General features: G+C 56.1%; 1 protein-coding gene across 6 annotated transcripts; it reads right to left on the bottom strand.

Annotated features, from left to right (window-relative positions):
- Positions 1-1,867: 1,867 nt before the first annotated feature.
- THEG (theg spermatid protein) lies at positions 1,868-17,281 on the bottom strand. 6 transcript variants are annotated; one of them, XM_050771172.1, is made up of 9 exons: positions 16,913-17,281; positions 15,614-15,736; positions 15,241-15,312; positions 14,760-14,821; positions 13,937-14,006; positions 12,574-12,691; positions 7,349-7,508; positions 2,127-2,271; positions 1,868-2,092 (listed from the first exon to the last, which is right to left on the bottom strand). In XM_050771172.1, the coding sequence occupies exons 1-9, from the start codon at positions 17,218-17,220 to the stop codon at positions 2,011-2,013; spliced, it is 1,140 nt and encodes a 379-aa protein (XP_050627129.1). In that variant the 5' UTR covers positions 17,221-17,281; the 3' UTR covers positions 1,868-2,010. The 6 variants fall into 6 exon arrangements, with proteins under 6 accessions (XP_050627129.1, XP_050627125.1, XP_050627126.1 ...); XM_050771168.1 differs by having other exon boundaries at positions 1,868-2,271; XM_050771169.1 differs by having other exon boundaries at positions 1,868-2,271; positions 13,937-14,003.
- Between the last annotated feature and the right edge of the window lie 1,565 nt (positions 17,282-18,846).

Genomic DNA, 18,846 nt, shown 5'->3' with positions numbered 1-18,846 from the left:
AACAGGGTACTCTCTCCTTCTTTCACAAATGCCACAGTCTGATTATTTATTTATTTTGAGGCAGAGTCTTGCTCTGTCACCCAGGCTGGAGTACAGTGGTGCGATCTTGGCTCACTGCAACCTCCGCCTCCCGGGTTCAAGTAATTCTCCTGCCTCAGCCTCCCAAGTAGCTGCGATTACAGGTGCCCATCACCACGCCTGGCTAATTTTTGTATTTTCAGTAGAGACAGGGTTTCGCCACTTTGGCCAGGCTGGTCTGGGACTCCTGACCTCTGGTGATCCACCCACCTCAGCCTGCCAAAATGCTGAGATTACAGGCGTGAGCCACCACAGCCAGCCCTGATCATTTATTTCACCCAGTCCTGACACTGTACTTCCTGAAGATCTCTCCCACCTCCAGGCTACAGAGAAACTGAGAGTGCCAAGGAAGTCGCCAGACTGTCTGTGGTTGGCAGAATAGCACCCCAAGGACATCCCCAGCCTAGTCCCCAGGCCTCTGAATAGGTCACCTTAAATGACAAGAGAGTTGCGGATGGGATTAAGGATGCTGAGATGAGAGATTATCCTGATGACCCAGGTGGCCCAAGGTCAGTACGGTGTTCTCAAGAGAGGAGGCAGGAGGGTGAGAGTCAGAGAGAAGAGGCTGTGCTGCTGGATTTGAAGATGAAAGACCCAACGCCACAACCCCACACCAGGGATGCAAGTGCTTCCGGATGCCAGAAAAGGCGGGAAACGGACTCTTCCCCGGGGTCTCTGGAAGCAGCAGCCCTGCTGGTACTTGGACTTCAGCCCAAGTGAGACTGACTTTCGACTCCAATCTCCAGGAGGGTAAGAGTATAAATGCGCATTTTGTTGTTGTTGTTGTTTTTGAGACAGAGTCTCATAGTCTCTCTCTATCGCCCAGGCTAGAGTGCAGTGGTGCGATCTCAGCTCACTGCAGCCTCAACCTTCCAGGTTCAAGAGACTCTCCTGTCTCGGCCTCCTGAGTAACTGGGATTACATGCATGTGTCACCACACCCAATTAATTCCTGCATTTTTAGTAGAGGTGGGGTTTTGCCATGTTGGCCAGGTCTCGAACTCCTGACCTCAAGTGATCCGCCTGCCTCGGCCTCCCAAAGTGCTGGGATTACAGACATGAGCCACTGCACCCAGCCCAAATGTGTAGTGTTTTAAGTCACCCCGTTCGTGGGCGTTTGTTAGAGCAGCAACCAGATGCTAATAATGGGAACTGTCTTGGTCCATCTGCCCTGCTGTAACAAAGTACCATAGGCTGGTGGGTTAGAAGCAATAGTAGTTTATTTCCCACAGTCCTGGAGGGTGCAGGTCTGAGATCAGGGTGCCAGCATGGTCAGGGGCTGGTGATGGGGGTCCTCCTGGTTGCACACTGCCTGCTTCTCAGTGTCTTCACATGGCAGACAGGGGCCACGGGTATCTCTTGGTCCTCTTTGATAAGGACACCAATCCCATGCGTGACAGCTCTGCTCCATGACCTCACTGCCTCCCCGAGGCCTCACCTCCTAATACCATCACCTCGAGGGTGGGAATTTCAACATATTAATTTGGGGGAGACACAGGCATTCAGGCCATAGCAGGGACTGTGGGTCTTTTCCTAACCTATTTGAGCCTCAGTCTCCACATCTGAGGAATGGGGACAATGATAATCCCTCCATCATTAGGTCACTGTAAAGATCCATAAGTTGTGTAACAGGTGTCAGCTGGTGTGACAGTGGCTATCATTCCGACTCTGACGGTCCTGTGGGCCCTCAGGAGGAGTGGACGAGCAAGTCTGGATTGAAGAGATTCAGAGGGCACTCGAGATGGTCAATGAAAGTGACTCGGAAAATAAACAGCTAGACAAATCGCAGGTTGGATGAAAAAATAAATATTATTGTCCTCCTCATCCTTCTTTTGGCCTTCTGGCCCACCCTCCCTTCTCCAGGCCAAAAAGCTCAGAATAATCACATACACAGGTTTAGGGTGCCTGAGGGTGTTTACTGGGAGCGGAGGTCTTAGAGGCCAGGCCTGGGCTGATCACACTTTTCTGGTGATGCTTTTGGGGGTGGCAAGCTCATAGAGGCGAGGGGACGCCTGGGCCACCAGGGAGGCCGGGGAGATGGAATAGGGGTTGTGGCCCTCGTTGAGGCACTTGCGCACTTTGGGCTGGGCCAGGGAGATGATCCGGGGGCTGGCCACCACCTTCTTGGTGACATCCAGCACCGCCCAGCGAGGATCTCGGTCAGGAACACACTTGTCCGACTGAGCTTTGGGCCCTAGAGGGAACAGAAGAGAAGGACAGCACTGAAGCTCAAACCTCAAAGTTCTACATTCAGGCTGGGCATGGGGGCTCACGCCTGGAATCCCAGCACTGTGGAAGGCTGAGGCCGGCAGATCACCTGAGGTCAGAAGTTTGAGACCAGCCTGGTCAACATGATGAAACCTCACCTCTACTAAAAATACAAAAATTGGCCAAGCGTGGTGGTGCGTCTCTGTAGTCCCAGCTACTCGGGAGGCTGAGGCATGAGGATGGCTTGAACTCAGGAGGCAGAGGTTGCAGTGAGCCCAGATGGTGCCACTGCACTTCAGCCTGGGCGACAGAGCAAGATGTCATCTCAAAAAAAAAAAAAAAGAAAGAAAAGAAAAAAAACTCCCATGATCAGATGGCCTGCTCATCAGCACAGGAATTGAGGATGAAAATGTAGTCCACTCAGAGAGTGGAATATGACTCAGCCAAGAAAAGGAGCACGGCTCTAGCACCGGCTACAGTGTGGCTGAGCCTTGAGGACATCACGTCCTGCGAGAGGCGAGAGACACGAAAGGACACACAGTGTGTGATTCCATTTGTACGAATGTCCGGGACAGGCCAATCCAGAGTCTGCAAGTGAACGTGTGGGTGCCAGGGGCTGGGGGATGGGAATGGGGAGTGACAGCTGATAGGGACGGGGCTGCCCTCTGAAGGCATAAAAAAGTTCTAAAATTGACTGTGGTGGTGGTTGCATAACCCTGTGACTGTACTAAAAGCCACTGAAACACATTTTTTATTTTTATTTATTTATTTATGTATTTATTTATTTTGAGACAGAGTCTTGCTCTGTTGCCCAGCCTGGAGTGCAGTGTTGTGATCTCGGCTCACTGCAACCTCCGCCTCCTGGGGTCAAGCAATTCTCCTGCCTCAGCCTCCTGAGTAGCTGGGACTACAGACGTGCACCACCACACCCAACTAATCTTTCTATTTTTAGTAGAGACGGGGTTTCACCATATTGGCCAGGCTGGTCTTGAACTCCTGACCTCAGGCGATCCGCCCACCTCAGCCTCCCAAAAGGCTAGGATTACAGGTGTGAGCCACTGCGCCTGGCCTATTTTTTTTAATTTTGTTTCATCTTTTTTTTTACTTTATTACTTTATTTTATTTTGAGACACAGTCTTGCTCTGTCGCCCAGGCTGGAGTACAGTGGTGGGATCTCCACTCACTGCAACCTCCGCTCCCCGGGTTCAAGCGATTCTCCTGCCTCAGCCTCCCGAGTAGCTGGGATCACAGGCACAGGACACCATGCCCAGCTAATTTTTTGTATTTTTAGTAGAGACAGGGTTTCACCATATTGGCCAGGCTGGTCTTGAACTCCTGACCTCAGGCAATCCGCCCACCTCACCCTCCCAAAGTGCTGGGATTACAGGCGTGAGCCACCGCACCTGGCCCCATTTGATTTTATTTTGAGGCAGGGTCTTGCTGTGTCTCCCAGGCTGGAGCAGGATCACAGCTCACTACAGCCTCCACCTGACTTGAACCTTCTGGGTTCCAGCGATCCTCCCGCCTCAGCCTCCCAAGTAGCTGGGGCTACAGTCAGGCACTGCCACACCCAGCTATGAAATCTACACTTAAAAACAGGGTGAATTGTAAAGAAAAAAATATTTCAAATGGCCACAGGCAGCCACGCTCAATGGCACGTGCCTGTCATTCCAGCAATCTTGCAGGCGGAGGCAGGAGAATCACTTGAGCCCTGGAGTTTGAGGCCAGACTGAGCAACACAGCAAGACCCCATCTCTAAAAAAAAAAAAAATGGCCACAGGTACCTGAAAGGGGGACTCAGGGGGCCACAGCCAAGAGCGCTCAAGTCTCCTCACTCTGCTGCCAACCCAGGTGACCCTGGTTCCACACCCCCACCTGCTCATGTCATGGCGGCAGGTGGGTCTGGGCAGGAGGCGTCTCCTCTCCCTGGCTGGTGTCATGTCTTTCCCCCTGGTGGCTGCTCCTCAGGCACTCGTGGTCCCCTCCTCCGGGTACCCCCTCCTCACCATCTCTCCCCCACCCCTTCCTTAACAGCAGGGAGCTGCAGCAGACTGCTTGGAGACTAGGAAGGGATGTGGCCACCAAGTCTGCCATAGCAGCCAGAGCTGTCCTCCACCTTGTCTCTTGGGGCTTCGGGGCCTTTGATTTCCGGGGAAGCTCCCACCTTCTTTCCAGATCCCTCTTTGCATGGAACCTCTGTGCAAATGGATAAGGGCCACCCACTTCTTGGCAGACCAGCCCTGCCTCTGTGAAGAGGCCCCTGAGGAAAAGAGCGTGGAGTGTCTTCCACTAGGCAGGCAGAACTCCACGTGACACGCGGCTGGGCAAGGCCGCCTGAGTGGAAACTGCAGATGCAGCACTGCCTTAGACTGCCCTGCACACACCCGCGCTCACCACACACACACGTGGCGAATATAAACAACTATACACTGAGGCAGGTATGAGTGTTGCTCTGGCCCTGGCTCTGCACCCTAATTGTCTCTTCTGCACCTTCTGGGTGGATGCTGGCTCTGTCTGGCACATGCCCTTGTGCAAGGTAAGGGGGCCAAGCAGTGAGGCCTTGGTGGCCCTAAAGGGGCTGGGAGAACCATGCCCAGAACCTAGCCTTCTTGGAACTCCTTTGTGAGAATTTAGTAGGCATCTGGGCTTTGAAACTCTGTTGAGTTTCCAGCACTCTCTAGCAGCAGCGACTGAGCCCACATAGCAGGTGTGAGCACACACAGAGAAACAGCACAGCCACACACCCGCTCTTATCCCCACCACACAGCAAGTGTGAGCACACACAAACAGCACAGCCACACACCCGCTCTTATCCCCCACATAGCAGGTGTGAGCACACACAGAGAAACAGCACAGCCACACACCCGCTCTTATCCCCACCACACAGCAGGTGTGAGCACACACAAACAGCACAGCCACACACCCGCTCTTATCCCCACCACACAGCAGGTGTGAGCACACACAAACAGCACAGCCACACACCCGCTCTTACCCCCGCCACACAGCAGGTCTGAGCACACACAGAGAAACAGCACAGCCACACACCCGCTCTTATCCCCACCACATAGCAAGTGTGAGCACACACAGAGAACAGCACAGCCACACACCCGCTCTTATCCCCACCACATAGCAAGTGTGAGCACACACAGAGAAACTGCCACACACTCACTCTTACCCCACATAGTTCAGTGCACTTCATTTGCTCGTCTGCTTCACGTTTTAAAAATGCTGGTTCCTGGCCAGGCGTGGTGGCTCATGCCTGTAATCCCAGCACTTTGGGAGGCCAAGGCGGGCGGATCACGAGGTCAGATCGAGACCATCCTGGCCAAGATGGTGAAACCCCGTCTCTACTAAAAATACAAAAATTAGCCGGATGTGGTGTCCTGCACCTGTAGTCCCAGCTACTCGGGAGGCTGAGACAGGAGAATCACTTGAACCCGGGAGGCGGAGGTTGCAGTGAGCCGAGATTGTGCCACTGCACTCCAGCCTGGGCAAGATAGCGAGACTCTATCTCAAAAAAAAAAAAAAAAAGCTGGTCCCTTGGCCAGGCGTGGTGGCTCACACCTGTAATCCCAGCACTTTGGGAGGCCAAGGCAGGTGGATCATGAGGTCAGGAGTTCAAGACTAGCCTAGCCAACATGGTGAAACCCCATCTCTACTAAAAATACAAAAATTAGCCAGGAGTGATGGCAGGCGCTTGTAGTCCCAGCTACTTGGGAGGCTGAAGCAGGAGAATTGCTTGAACCCGAGAGGCAGAGGTTGCAGTGAGCCAAGATCTCGCCACTGTACTCCAGCCTGGGTGACAGAGCAAGACTCCATCTCAAAAAAAAAAAAACACGGTGGTCCCAACTATGAGTGGGTAGAAGCCTCAACCCTCCGTCATTCTCACACATGCACACACACGCACATACACACACACATGCACACATGGATATTTATATATACATTTGAAACATGGATGGATGTATACGTGCATATGTGTACCAGTGTATTGATGTCTGTATTCACCGTGTGTGTTTGTGGTAAGCGTAAGTGCGTGCGTGTACCAGTGTATTGATGTTTATACTCACTGTGTGTGTGGTAAGCGCAAGTGTGTGCAGGATGGTGTAAGGCAGTGCTGCATCAACACTCATCTGTTTCCATTCATATCATTTCACAAATATCAAGAGAATGGATAAAAATTCTTTCATGAATGAACAAACAAAGAAAAGGCCACATAAGCGAAGTTAAAACACAAGATACAGACTGGGAAGAAGTCATCGTGCAATGTGTTCAATAAAGGATTAGTAACCATCTTATATAAAGAGCTGCTCCTAATCTACAACCCCAAAACACCAGGCAACAGGAGCCTGGGAAAACGATATAGAAGAGTAAACATAAATGGCCAAGCAACTTCTCTGGCAATTCACACACATTACCCTTGTCGTTGAGGAAAATGGTTATTCAATTTGTTTTAAAGGACAGGAAAGGAGTCAGGCCAACACCCATTTTTTTTTTTTTTTTTTTTTTTTTTTTGAGACGGAGTCTCGCTCTTTCCCCCAGGCTGGAGTGCAGTGGCGCGATCTCAGCTCACTGCAAGCTCCGCCTCCCGGGTTCCTGCCATTCTCCTGCCTCAGCCTCCCGAGTAGCTGGGACTACAGGCGTCCGCCACCTCGCCCAGCTAGGTTTTTGTATTTTTTAGTATAGATGGGGTTTCACCGGGTTAGCCAGGATGGTCTTGATCTCCTGACCTCGTGATCCGCCCGTCTCGGCCTCCAAAAGTGTTGGGATTACAGGCTTGAGCCACCGCGCCCAGCTCAACACCCATTTTAAAGCTGCCTTTGTTCCTTAGCGTGGCTCTCTGGCCCCTGCACTGCACCCTGATTTTCTCTTCTACACCTTCTTTTCCTGCTAGAAAACCCTCTCAGACAACACCCTCTGCTTCCAGACCACACGTCCCTGTGATTTCTGCTTCTCTTTCCTGGGGGAGAGCTTCCCTCTGCCCGCTCTAGGCAGAGGTATAAGGTGTCCCCTGGGATTTGGACAGGACATCAGGAGGCGCCTAGCCTGAGGCACCTACTTACTGGCCAAGTGAAGGAGGCGGTTATAGTCTGACGCATGTGGCTTGGGTTTCGGCATGGGGTCCCACTCTTCCAACAGGGTGGCTGGGGCCTTTGGCTTTGACAACTGGAGGATCCGTGAGCTGGGGACTGCCATTTGGGCTGCCCTGGATACCTGGGACACCTGGAAAGAGAAATAGAAGGATTACATAAAACAGTCCATGATTCCTCCTGGGCCCTGGAGCAAAAGGACCCCAGGAGCAACACTAAGAGACACAAGACAGCCTGGGAAGAAGCTGGTTTTTAATGTATTCATCAAAGGATTAGTAACTATCATGTATAAAGAGCGCCTTCAAATCAATAACCAAAAAAAAGCCAAAAGGGCTGAGCAAATGATACAGGAGATGAACCCTAAATGGTCAATAATCCTGTCTTTTGATCAATGTAATGTCAACAATTGTTGACAAATGTAAATTAAAACAACAAAATATCACTCCATGCTCACAAATTTGACAACAATGAAAAAGTCTGACATTATCAAGCCCTGGTGAGAGACTCGCATGCATTACTGGAGGGAGAGTAAATTAGTACAGGCAGCTCAGGGAGCAATTCGTCTACTAGGTTCAGCCGAACATGCACAGGCTTGGTGACTGCCACATACAGGGACTCCTGCACCTGACCCGAAGAAGTGGGTGCAGGGATGTTCCCTGCAGCTTAGTTACCACGCACACACCCCAGAAAGAGCCCGGCGCCCGACCGCTGGGGGCTGCACAAGCTGACTGCAGCATGTTCTCAAGAGAAGGCAACCCAGCAGTTAGACCATTTTTTCTCCATAAATCGGCACGCATTGCTCTAGAAAACAGTAATGAGGGAAGGCAAGACAGAAGTCATTTATGTTCACGAAACCACGAAACACGACCTAGGGGATTGGGTGGGCAGTGGGGCAGCACTGGCCGAGGTAGGAGACCTTGCAGACGTTTCACCCAGAAACCTGGCACACTCGCTCCGCAGATCAAAATTCTCAACAGTGGCCGGCGCAGTGGCAGCACTTTGGGAGGTGGAGGTGGGAGGATCACGTAAGTTCAAGACCAGCCTGGACAACATAGCAAGACTCCATCTCCACACACATTCTTGGCATTTTCCAGAAAACTCACAGTTCACTGAAAGTGTGTTCTTTGATAATTTGCACCAGCCTAGGCAGAGACTGAGTACTGGGCAGCACTTGGACATCCTTAACCTGGAGCCGGTTTCCCTCCCCTCTCCTCATAGGCATTCTGTTCCCCTTTACCAGCTGGCTCCCGTACACGTGTGTAGGAGTCCGCCTGCAAAATAACTAAGGAGTAGGCAAAGGACCACTTCACACGTCTCCCACTTATGCTTGGCTGGAAGAGGAACTGGCCATTCCTGATGCCTCTGGGGAGGGAGGTAAGGAAGGGGGGCAGCTGCTGAAATGTTTTCTTCCTTAAAAGGGAAGAGGAGGCGTCCGACCCACGCCTGCCTAGATGCTCCTGTCTGTCCGTTCTTGGAGCGCTACCTGAGAGTCTGTGATTGTTGGCTCGTCCTAACCGTCTGGAGCCTGCGTGGAGGCAGAGGATGAAATGAAACCACCCCCGAAGGTCACTGTGAAATTTCAGTCCCTTTCTTCTTGAAATTGCTCCCCCATAAAAATCACAGACACATCTATCAGCAAAGATATCGTGGTGTTTACAATTTAAGCTCCCACGCAATGATCCGTCTCCCTGCTCCCTCCCTCCTCTCTTCCCACCAGCCCAAGGCCTCCGTGCACACAGCTCTGGACCGGCTGCTGAGGTGGAGACTCCGTCCTGCCTTTAAGGAGCTCCAGGGATGGAGGCGCAGCCCCCGATCCGTCCAAACCCACCGCAGAAAGCCGTCCTGGAGATCAGTGGGAAAGGGAACGTGAACCGCGCATGTTGGTATCAAGGAATCACTGTTCACTTGTTAGTGTGATCAGCGTTACCAGGATCACGTTTGAAAACGTCCTTGTCTGTTAGAAATCCCTACTGAGGTTTTATGGGGGAGATGGTGTGACTTTAAACATTTCCCAAGTGGGGTGTGACAAACCACAGAGGAGAAGACACGACCACACACAGGGAGGGAAACGGAAGTTAATACCACGCCAGAAACGGACAAAATGTTTAGGAATAGTCAGATGAACCAACCAACAAGCAAGCCGGCAACACAGGGTGCTGGCCAGTCGTCTGAGCTCACTCCCGCCTGGAGAACGCAAGACGGCGGCCAGGATGGGGAGCGCCTGACCTGAACTCACTCACCGCGGAAGGCAAGATGGCGGCCCGAATGGGGAGCGCCTGAGCTCCCACTCCCCGCCCAGAGAATGCAAGACAGCGGCCAGGATGGAGGGCACCTCAGCTCACTCTCCTCCTGGAGAACGCAAGATGGCGGCAACACGGAGGGCGCCTGAGCTCATTCCCTGCCTGGAGAAGACAAGATGGCGGCTAGGACGCCGAGCGCCTGAGCTCACTCACCGCCCGGAGAATGCAAGACGGCGACCAGGATGGCGAGCGCCTGACCCGAGCTCACTCCCCGCCTGGAGAACGCAAGATGGCGGCCAGGATGGCGAGCGCCTGACCCGAGCTCACTCCTCGCCTGGAGAACGCAAGACGGCGGCCCCAATGGAGAGCGCCTGAGCTCATTCCCTGCCTGGAGAAGACAAGATGGCGGCTAGCACGGGGCGCGCCTGAGCTCACTCACCGCCGGGAGAATGCAAGACGGCGACCAGGATGGGGCGCGCCTGAGCTCACTCACCGCTGAAGGCAAGACAGCGACCAGGATGGGGAGCGCCTGAGCTCCCACTCCCCGCCCAGAGAATGCAAGACAGCAGCCAGGATGGAGGGCACCTCAGCTCACTCTCCGCCTGGAGAACGCAAGATGGCGGCAACACGGAGGGCGCCTGAGCTCATTCCCTGCCTGGAGAAGACAAGATGGTGGCTAGGACGCGGAGCGCCTGAGCTCACTCACCGCCGGGAGAATGCAAGACGGCGACCAGGATGGCGAGCGCCTGACCCGAGCTCACTCACCGCCGGGAGAACACAAGATGGCGACCAGGATGGGGCGCGCCTGAGCTCACTCACCGCTGAAGGCAAGACTGCGACCAGGATGGGGAGCGCCTGAGCTCCCACTCCCCGCCCACAGAATGCAAGATAGCGGCCAGGATGGAGAGCGCCTGAGCTCATTCCCTGCCCGGAGAAGACAAGATGGCGGCTAGGACGTGGAGCGCCTGAGCTCACCCCCCACCTGGAGAATGCAAGATGGCGGCCAGGATGGGGCGCACCTGAGCTCAATCCTTGCCCAGAGAATGCAAGATGGCGGCCAGGATGGGGGGGTACCAGAGCTCACTCACCGCCCGTAAAAGGCAAGATGGTGGCCAGGATGGGGTGCACCTGAGGTCACTCACTGCTGAGAAAAGGCAAGATGGCAGCCAGGAGGGGGAGCGCCTGAGCTCAATCCTCGCCCAGAGAATGCAAGATGGCGGACAGGATGGAGGGCGCCTGAGCTCATTCCCTGGCCGGAGAAGACAAGATGGTGGCTAGGACGCAGAGCACCTGAGCTCACTCCCCGCCTGGAGAAAGCAAGATGGCAGCCAGGAGGGGGAGCGCCTGAGCTCAATCCTCGCCCAGGGAATGCAAGATGGCGGACAGGATGGGGCGCACTCACCGCCGGAAAAAGGCAAGATGGCGGCCAGGATGGGGTGCACGTGAGCTCCCGCTCCCCACCAGGGGAATGCAAGATGGCGGCCAGGACGCAGCGCGCCTGAGTGCAATCCCCTCCCACAGAATGCAAGATGGCGGCCAGGATGGGGCGCACGTGAGCTCCTGCTCCCCACCGGGGGAATGCAAGATGGCGGCCAGGACGCAGCGCGCCTGAGTGCAATCCCCTCCCACAGAATGCAAGATGGCGGCCAGGATGGGGAGCACTTGGGCTCAATCCTCGCCCGAATAATGCAAGATGGCCGCCAGGATGGGGTGCGCAGGAGCTCCCACTCCCCACCAGAGAAGGCAAGATGGCAACCAAGATGGTGAGCGCCTGAGCTCAATCCCTGTCTGGAAAATGCAAAATGGCGGCCAGGTTGAGACGCACCTGGGCTCAATCTTCACCTGAAGAATGCAAGATGGCGGCCAAGACGGGGCACGCCTGAGGTGCCACTCCGAACCCAGAGAAGGCAAGATGGTGGCCAGGATGGGGCGCGCCTGAGCTCACTCCTAGCCCGAAGAATGCAAGATGGCGACCAGGATGGGGCACGCCTGAGCTCCCACTTCCCGCCCAGAGAAGGCAAGATGGTGGCCAGGATGGGGCGTGCCTGAGCTCACTCCCAGGCCGAAGAATGCAAGATGGCGGCCAGGATGGGGCGCGCCTGAGCTCCCATTTCCCGCCCAGAGAAGGCAAGATGGTGGCCAGGATGGGGCGTGCCTGAGCTCACTCCCAGGCCGAAGAATGCAAGATGGCGGCCAGGACGGGCGCGCCTGAGCTCCCACTCCCAACCCAGAGAAGGCAGGATGATGGCCAGGATGGGGCGCGCCTGAGGTCACTCCCCACCCAGAGAAAGCAAGATGGCGCCGCCACTTTGGACAACTGTTGGTCAGTTTTTTTAAAAAGTTAGATATGCCCAGTAACTGAGAAATCCCGATTCTTACACTTCCACAAAAAGCTGCATACAGGTGTTCGTGGCAGCTTTATTGTAACAGCTGCAAACTGGAAGCCACCCAAATTCCCTTCAGTGGGCGCCTGGATTGGCAAATTGATGACAAGGAATAAACTACCGACCCACGCAAGAGTCACATGCACGGCGGGGGCGGCAGAAGCCGGGTCAAGTCCGCGGGGTTCCTTTTCTGCCACTTTTCGGAAAAGCAAAAGGTGCAGGGGGAGAGCAGGTCAGTGGCTGCGAGCGGCTGGGTGTCCGGCCTGAGCTGGGGAAGAGATGAGAGTCTCCATGCGAAGTGGACTGAGCGCTTTCTGAACACCTGAGATAAGATTGTTCTAATTCCCGAGTGTGAGCTGGAAGCTCTGGGATCCACCCCGGGCTGAAACGCAGGGAAGGATGACCCCCGGGCAAATCTGAAGACAGGGAGCGATCCAAGCAAAGCTGCTCCCAAACCAAGGCCGCCGCCTGTGCCGCTTCCCCTCCTCCCCCGACTCCCAGAGGCAAAGCCTCTTTCCTCTGCCCGGTCCCTCCCGCCCGGCGTGGGTGAGTCGCGGGGTCACGGGGCACCCACCTCAGACATGGGCACGCTCCAGATGTTGTCACGAATCTTCGGGGCGGCCAGTTCCTTCAGGCGACTCGTCGCTCGGTATTCCAGGCAGGACCGAGGAATGGGCCAGACAGGAGTAGTCCTGAGGGAGGTCCCCATTTCAGACCAGCAGCTCGGCCCGGGGAGGGGTGTGTGTGTGTGTCTGTCTTTCCCAGGTGTGTGTGTGTGTCTGTCTGTCTGTCTTTCCTAGCTCCTCTGTTTCTGGGGTAGTGGTGGGTTTTGAAAGCGTCTCCAAGCAGGGATTCATAGAGTTCTCAAGCACAGAGCTACCGTTTCCCAGGGCTGTCTCTGCTCAGTGTGCAACGTCCACCCTCAGGCCCAGGCCTTCCCCCATTCCCTTCTGGGATGGCAGCTCCTCCCAGGCCTTCTCCACACACCCCCATCATCAAGAGCCTGGGGTGAGGACTTGGACCCAAGGGAAGAAAGTGTTTGTCCTGAGGTTGTCATGCAAAGCTGGGGAAAGCGAAGTACAGCTGAGCTCGCGGGGCTGCGCCTTCTAAAATCAGGTCTCAGCTATGCCTCTGCCCAGAAATAAAGCCACATTTCACTGATTCTAAGGGTCTCCACACTGGAACAGGTCCGAGGTTGGGATGCTGCTTACAAGTGCTGCCAGCCAGATGGCGGAAGTGTCATGGCCACATCTGGCTGCCTCTGTGTGTGCTCAGATGTAGCTGTTCACGTGATGTGCACTGCTGCTTCTACAGGAGTTAAGTTTAATTGCAATTTAAATTGTCTTCAGGTTACAATATGATTTGGCGTTAAAAAGCGCACAGATGCCGGTGTGGACCAGTGTGTGCAACACCCACATCATCGTCTCTGTGTCAGAAGTGGTTCAAAACAGTTGGACACACTTCTGCTGTCTCTTTCAGCTGTGCTTTCCTTCATACAGTGCATAAAGATGGGTAACGATATGTTGTGTCGAAATAACTCAGTATCACTTTTAACAAGCACGGGGGCTCTAAGTGATAAAGAATTTTGTACATAAAATAATATGTCTTACAATTTCTACCTTTTTCAAGTAAACAAAATACAGTCACAATGGTGATAACAACATCTGAGCACGCACTGTGTCAGGCACTGTGTAAAGCCCCTTTCACGGGTGACCTCCACCACCAGCATTCCACAGCTGGCAATGCGGTTGCAAGAGGCCCAGCAGCCTGCTGGGGACGTGGGCTGGGAAGCGGGCCAGCCCCATCTGAACACAGGCTGCCTAGAGCTAGGACCTGGACCCTTCGCCACGCCGCATCCTGTCAGGGGAGAATAAGGCATTTCTGCCAAACTCTGCCCTCCGAGTAGGCACCCAGTCCTCCTCCCCTCCTTCCCGCACCTGTTGTTGTTGTAATATTCCAGGTAGAATCTCCTGGGCCGAGACAGTTCCTCCACTCGGCGGGACACTGCTGCGCAAAACGGGAAACGGAGTCGGTGAACCCCAGCGTAAACACCCTGCAGTTCCCAGGGGCTCTGCATGCGGAATTCAGCTTTTCACGAGCTTGGGCAGGAGGCCGAATTGGAAAAACTGTGGGCAGAGACAGCTGGGGACCAGACACCCTGCAGAGAGAAGACTTGCTGTCCCTGATTTAGGGACAATGGGCTCAGAGGCCTGAAGGTCCTTGCTCGGACACGGGATGGGAGTGGCAGGGCTGGAATGGCAGCTCAGCCCCGTGGCTCCTCAATGGGGCTCAGTACAGATCTGGGAAAATGGGTTTTGTTCTGAAGTTAGTACAAGCCTGGGGTTTCCGGGGGCCTAGTGATGACTGTGGGTCTAAAGTCAGGAACAGCACAGGAGAGAACTGGACTATTACTCTCCTCTATGGGGAACTCTCGAAGTGTCTCATTTGAAGGCATCTATGATACCTCAATACCAAATTCCTCTCAAGAAAAGCATGGAAATCATTGTGGAAGGGAAAGCCGGGGGTCTTCTTGTAAATTCTTGCCCCGATTTGGCCCTGTCCTGGAGCGTGTTCCCCACAACCCTCACCCCCAGGACCAGTCTCAGCTCAGGCTCCTCAGGGGACAGACTCCAGTGGAGAGGACAGAGGCTCCCAGGATATGGGGCAAGGGAGGCCAGAAGTATCTGGATGGGGTGGGGCAGGTTCCCTGGAGGCCAGCAGCCGGAGGCAGGGGTCTCAGCAGGCACGGGCTCCACCTACCGGGCACTGTGATGGTGAGGGTGGTGTCCTCAAGGAACCGCTCGGTCCAGTACACAGAGGGCCTGGAATAAGTGAGCAGCTCAGGGCAGGGGAGGCAGAGAGCCCTGGCCCTGCCCGGAAACAAGCCTGGGTCTCTGCCGGGAGGGTGGCCAACGGCGGGTGTGGAGTTGCTGGAAGAGGGGGTAGGAGGGAGGGGGCCACCGGGACGTGTGGATTGTTGTGAGCAAGGCTGATGTCCAGAGAGGGAGGTAGCTGGGGAAAAGCATAGCTCAGAAGAGGGCCCAGGGCCATCTCCTGGGAGCAGACCCAGGTCCCAGCCGATTGCCCGAGTCCAAAGCACAAGGGTGGAGAGCCCCACATCTGAGGAGCCCTCCCCATCCGCCTCCCTAGAGAGAAGAGGGTGGCTCAAGTGGAGGGGCTCCCCGGAACCTGACACGTGTCCCCCGGCATAGGCAGATGGAGGAGACAGCCCTGGACTTACCAGTAGAGACAGAACCGTAAGCTCATCTTGCATGGGAAAATCCAGGCATACCCCTTACCACAGCATCCCTTCCTGCGAGGAGACAGGGTCCGAGCCCCCACTGCCTTTTGCCCTGGGTCTCCCGTTTGCTCCCAAACTCCTCACTCTCCTTTGGCCACCGCCCAGAGGGCCACCGAGGGCCGCAGTTCCCTAGCCAGTCCCGGCGTCTGGCCACCTCCTTAACTGGCCAACCCCGTCTACCCTAAGTTTGCTGGATGTGGTGGCGGTTGTGGGAGGGGAGCCGAGCAGTGGGGACAGGAGGAGCCCGGGAAGGGGACAGAGGAAGCCCCAGCGCTGCCCCCACGAGGCCATGGTTGGTCTGGCCTGTCCTCACCTGTCTCTCAGGACTTGCCAGTTTATCTTGGGCTCTGCCAGCTCCACGAGCCTCCTCCGCCGCCTCTTCCTCCTTGCTTTGGCCATGATGGTGCTGGGGAACTTCTGGCTGATGGACAGCCGGCTTTGGGAGAATTCCATGTTGAAGTTGGAGCTGCTTTCTCGCCCCGACGCGTTTGGGGGCCCAGAGAAGCGTAGGTCTTGCTCGAGCGCCCTGCCCACCCGCCTCTCCTTTCCTGAGAAGGGTCTCTGGGGGAGGACTTTGGCACCACGAAGGCCTGGACCAAACCGCAGCTCCACTGCTGGCTGGATGGAAGACCCTGGCCAGGGCACCCGGCTCCCCAGGCCCTCAGCCGCCTCCTCTGTGAATTGGACATGAGACCAGCTCCCACCTGGTGGGGCTGTTTCAGTGAGTTCTAAGATAATGTTTGCCCATCTCACAAACATTTATCTAGTACCTACTGTATGCCAGGCCCCAGAGGGGCCACCAGCCTCTAAAGAGAGCAGCGCCTGCCTCCCAGAAAGCTCACAGACCGTGGGAGGGACACAGGCAGCAGGCGAAGATGCCAAACGTCAGGACGTCTGCCCTGTCGCAGCTCTTGGCTCCCGTGTCCTCCCCGGGAGCCCCTCACACTACTGCCGTTTTCTCTGCAGGCTAGCACGGCCCCGTGAGGACAGGGCCGCTGCTTTGTTCTTGGGCAGCACGGAGACCACGGTGAGAAGGGAGCACCTGGGTGTGGGCGTGGGCCGGGACCACACTGCAGGGAGGGCAGGAGCCAAGTTCCAGAGGTAGGTAGAGCGCGCGCCTTGCTGCGGACACTCGCCCAGAATCACTGCCCCCAGTGCCGATTCGCTGAAGCGTTCGTTCACCCTGAACGTGTTCCTCCCGACCATTTAAAATGTTTCAGCCACCTGTGGTGCTTAGAATTGTTTCAGCTTTTGAGTTGGGAGGCTTTTTTTTCCCATTTCTTTTTCTCGCTGTCTGACTTGAGGTCATCACTTGTTAAACTGTGAACTCTGGGCGCCTGAACTCAGTCTGCCTGACTCCAAACTCAGCGCTGTTTACTCCACCTCCTGCCACTGGCTAGGGGAGCATGTGCTGGTGTTTGTCTCAGGGCCCAGTGAGGGGTGCTGGCCGCCAGCTGACCAGGCCCACACCTAGGCTGACTCGGCAGCCTGGGCCCCTCGGCGAGCCAGGCCAGCGGCCGGGAACAACGCTTTCGCACGTCCAGGGGCCTGTGCCCAGGGGGCTGCTGCCCTACCCCACCGCGCCCGGGCAGGGCCGCTCCGCGGTGCCCACCTGATTTCAGGAATGTCCTCCTCTAAGTCCTTGTCCAGAACTCTCTCCAACTCAGAAAGAGCCTCTTTGGGATCCAGGGTCTCTGAGAACTCCTCCCCGGCCACCTCCTCGGGGGGAAGCTCCTCTTCCGGGTCCTCCGGTCCCAGCTCCGCATTGTCCGGGTCCTGGTGTTCGGGGTCTGTGACCCGCCGGCTCTCGTACACAGAGCTCTGCAGGCCACGGGGGTCACCACTGAGCTCCCTTTCCAACCTGCCTGCAGCCTCAGAGCTGGGCTGGTTCCCGAGTGACCTTCGCCTGCTGTCCCCCATGTACAGGTCCCTTCCCAGCCCCCGCGGCCTCACTCCCTCAGCACCCAAATGTGTCTGTGGTGGCCGCGGCAACAGGAGAGTGTCCCCCACATTCTCCACAGTCCACATTCTAACCCCTGCGCTGTCTACAATGCCGGTCACCTGGGCTTGCGCTGGCATCAGGACTCAGTCCTGGCAGTCGTGGCTCACAGGGACCTCCCAGGACTGGTTTAGGAAGGAGGCCTGAGGGGACCCTGCAGGGGTTATCTAGATATGGCTTCCCTCTCTTAAAAGGAGACACAAGGAAAAGACCGCGTTTCCCGTTCCTGTCACTGCTGGGCCCGTCTGTAATGTCCAGAGCCCAGGCAGCCGCCTTGTGACCATGAGGCCTGCCAGCCTGAGGGCAGATGGACTGAAAAGCGGGTCTTTGATGCCCTTGTCGAGCCTCTGAACTTAGCAGCTCTGGAATCCACCCTGTGTCCAGGCTTCTCGTTACTTGAAACAATAAGTGTCCTCAGTACTAAGTGGTTTTGGCAAAGTTTCCAACCCTCAGGGATACAGACCCTTCCGGCTCCAACCTCTCCTGAGAAATAACTTCAAACTACGCTGTTCGATTCTCACAACAAAATCATGGTTATAACTGGAGTATTCCCCAGGCTGCAGCCTTCCGGACCTCCTTGCAGCTCGTCAAAGGGGCTGAATTTCCCGCCTCTGCCACACCGTGCCCCACACAGCCTATCCCCCTCCGTGCCCCCCTAGCCTTTCCCCCTCTGTGCTGTGCCCCCACCCAGCCTATCCCCCTCCGTGCCCCCCTAGCCTTTCCCCCTCTGTGCTGTGCCCCCACCCAGCCTTTCCCTCTCCATGCCCCCCAGCCTTTCCCCCTCTGTGCTGTGCCCCCACCCAGCCTTTCCCCCTCCGTGCCCCCCTAGCCTTTCCCCCTCTGTGCTGTGCCCCCACCCAGCCTATCCCCCTCCGTGCCCCCCTAGCCTTTCCCCCTCTGTGCTGTGCCCCCACCCAGCCTATCCCCCTCCGTGCCCCCCTAGCCTTTCCCCCTCTGTGCTGTGCCCCCACCCAGCCTTTCCCTCTCCGTGCCCCCCTAGCCTTTCCCCCTCTGTGCTGTGCCCCCACCCAGCCTTTCCCTCTCCATGCCCCCCAGCCTTTCCCCCTCTGTGCTGTGCCCCCACCCAGCCTTTCCCCCTCTGTGCTGTGCCCCCACCCAGCCTTTCCCTCTCCGTGCCCCCCAGCCTTTCCCCCTCTGTGCTGTGCCCCCACCCAGCCTTTCCCTCTCCGTGCCCCCCAGCCTTTCCCCCTCTGTGCTGTGCCCCCACCCAGCCTTTCCCCTCTCCGTGCCCCCCAGCCTTTCCCCCTCTGTGCTGTGCCCCCACCCAGCCTTTCCCTCTCCGTGCCCCCCTAGCCTTTCCCCCTCTGTGCTGTGCCCCCACCCAGCCTTTCCCTCTCCGTGCTGTGCCCCATCCAGCCTTTCCCCTGCGCCTCTGCCCAGCACTTCCCCCTTCTGTGCTTGGTGGTTTTCTACTCATCATTGAAGACTCAAGCCTGTCGGTCCCCCATGCGGGGAGAGTCCCTGACCATCCCTCCCCTTTCTGGGCTCCCAGGCCTAAGACCCCCACCCCCACCCAGTGCTGGCCC

The sequence above is a fragment of the Macaca thibetana genome, chromosome 19 (assembly GCF_024542745.1).
Source record: "Macaca thibetana thibetana isolate TM-01 chromosome 19, ASM2454274v1, whole genome shotgun sequence".
Classification (NCBI taxonomy): Eukaryota; Metazoa; Chordata; class Mammalia; order Primates; family Cercopithecidae; genus Macaca; species Macaca thibetana.
Note: the sequence above shows the minus strand (reverse complement) of the source record. Positions and strands in the feature narration are given on the sequence as shown.

Bases quoted from the DNA above. Each gene is read 5' to 3' on its own strand.
- THEG (XM_050771168.1), bottom strand. From the start codon at position 17,220: ATGGGGGACAGCAGGCGAAGGTCACTCGGGAACCAGCCCAGCTCTGAG. The intron at 12,692-13,936 runs GTGCGGGAAGGA...GACCTCCCTCAG, and splicing joins GAATATTACAACAACAACAG to GACTACTCCTGTCTGGCCCA. The intron at 7,509-12,573 runs GTGGGTGCCCCG...TTCTCTTTCCAG, and splicing joins GGAGCGTGCCCATGTCTGAG to GTGTCCCAGGTATCCAGGGC.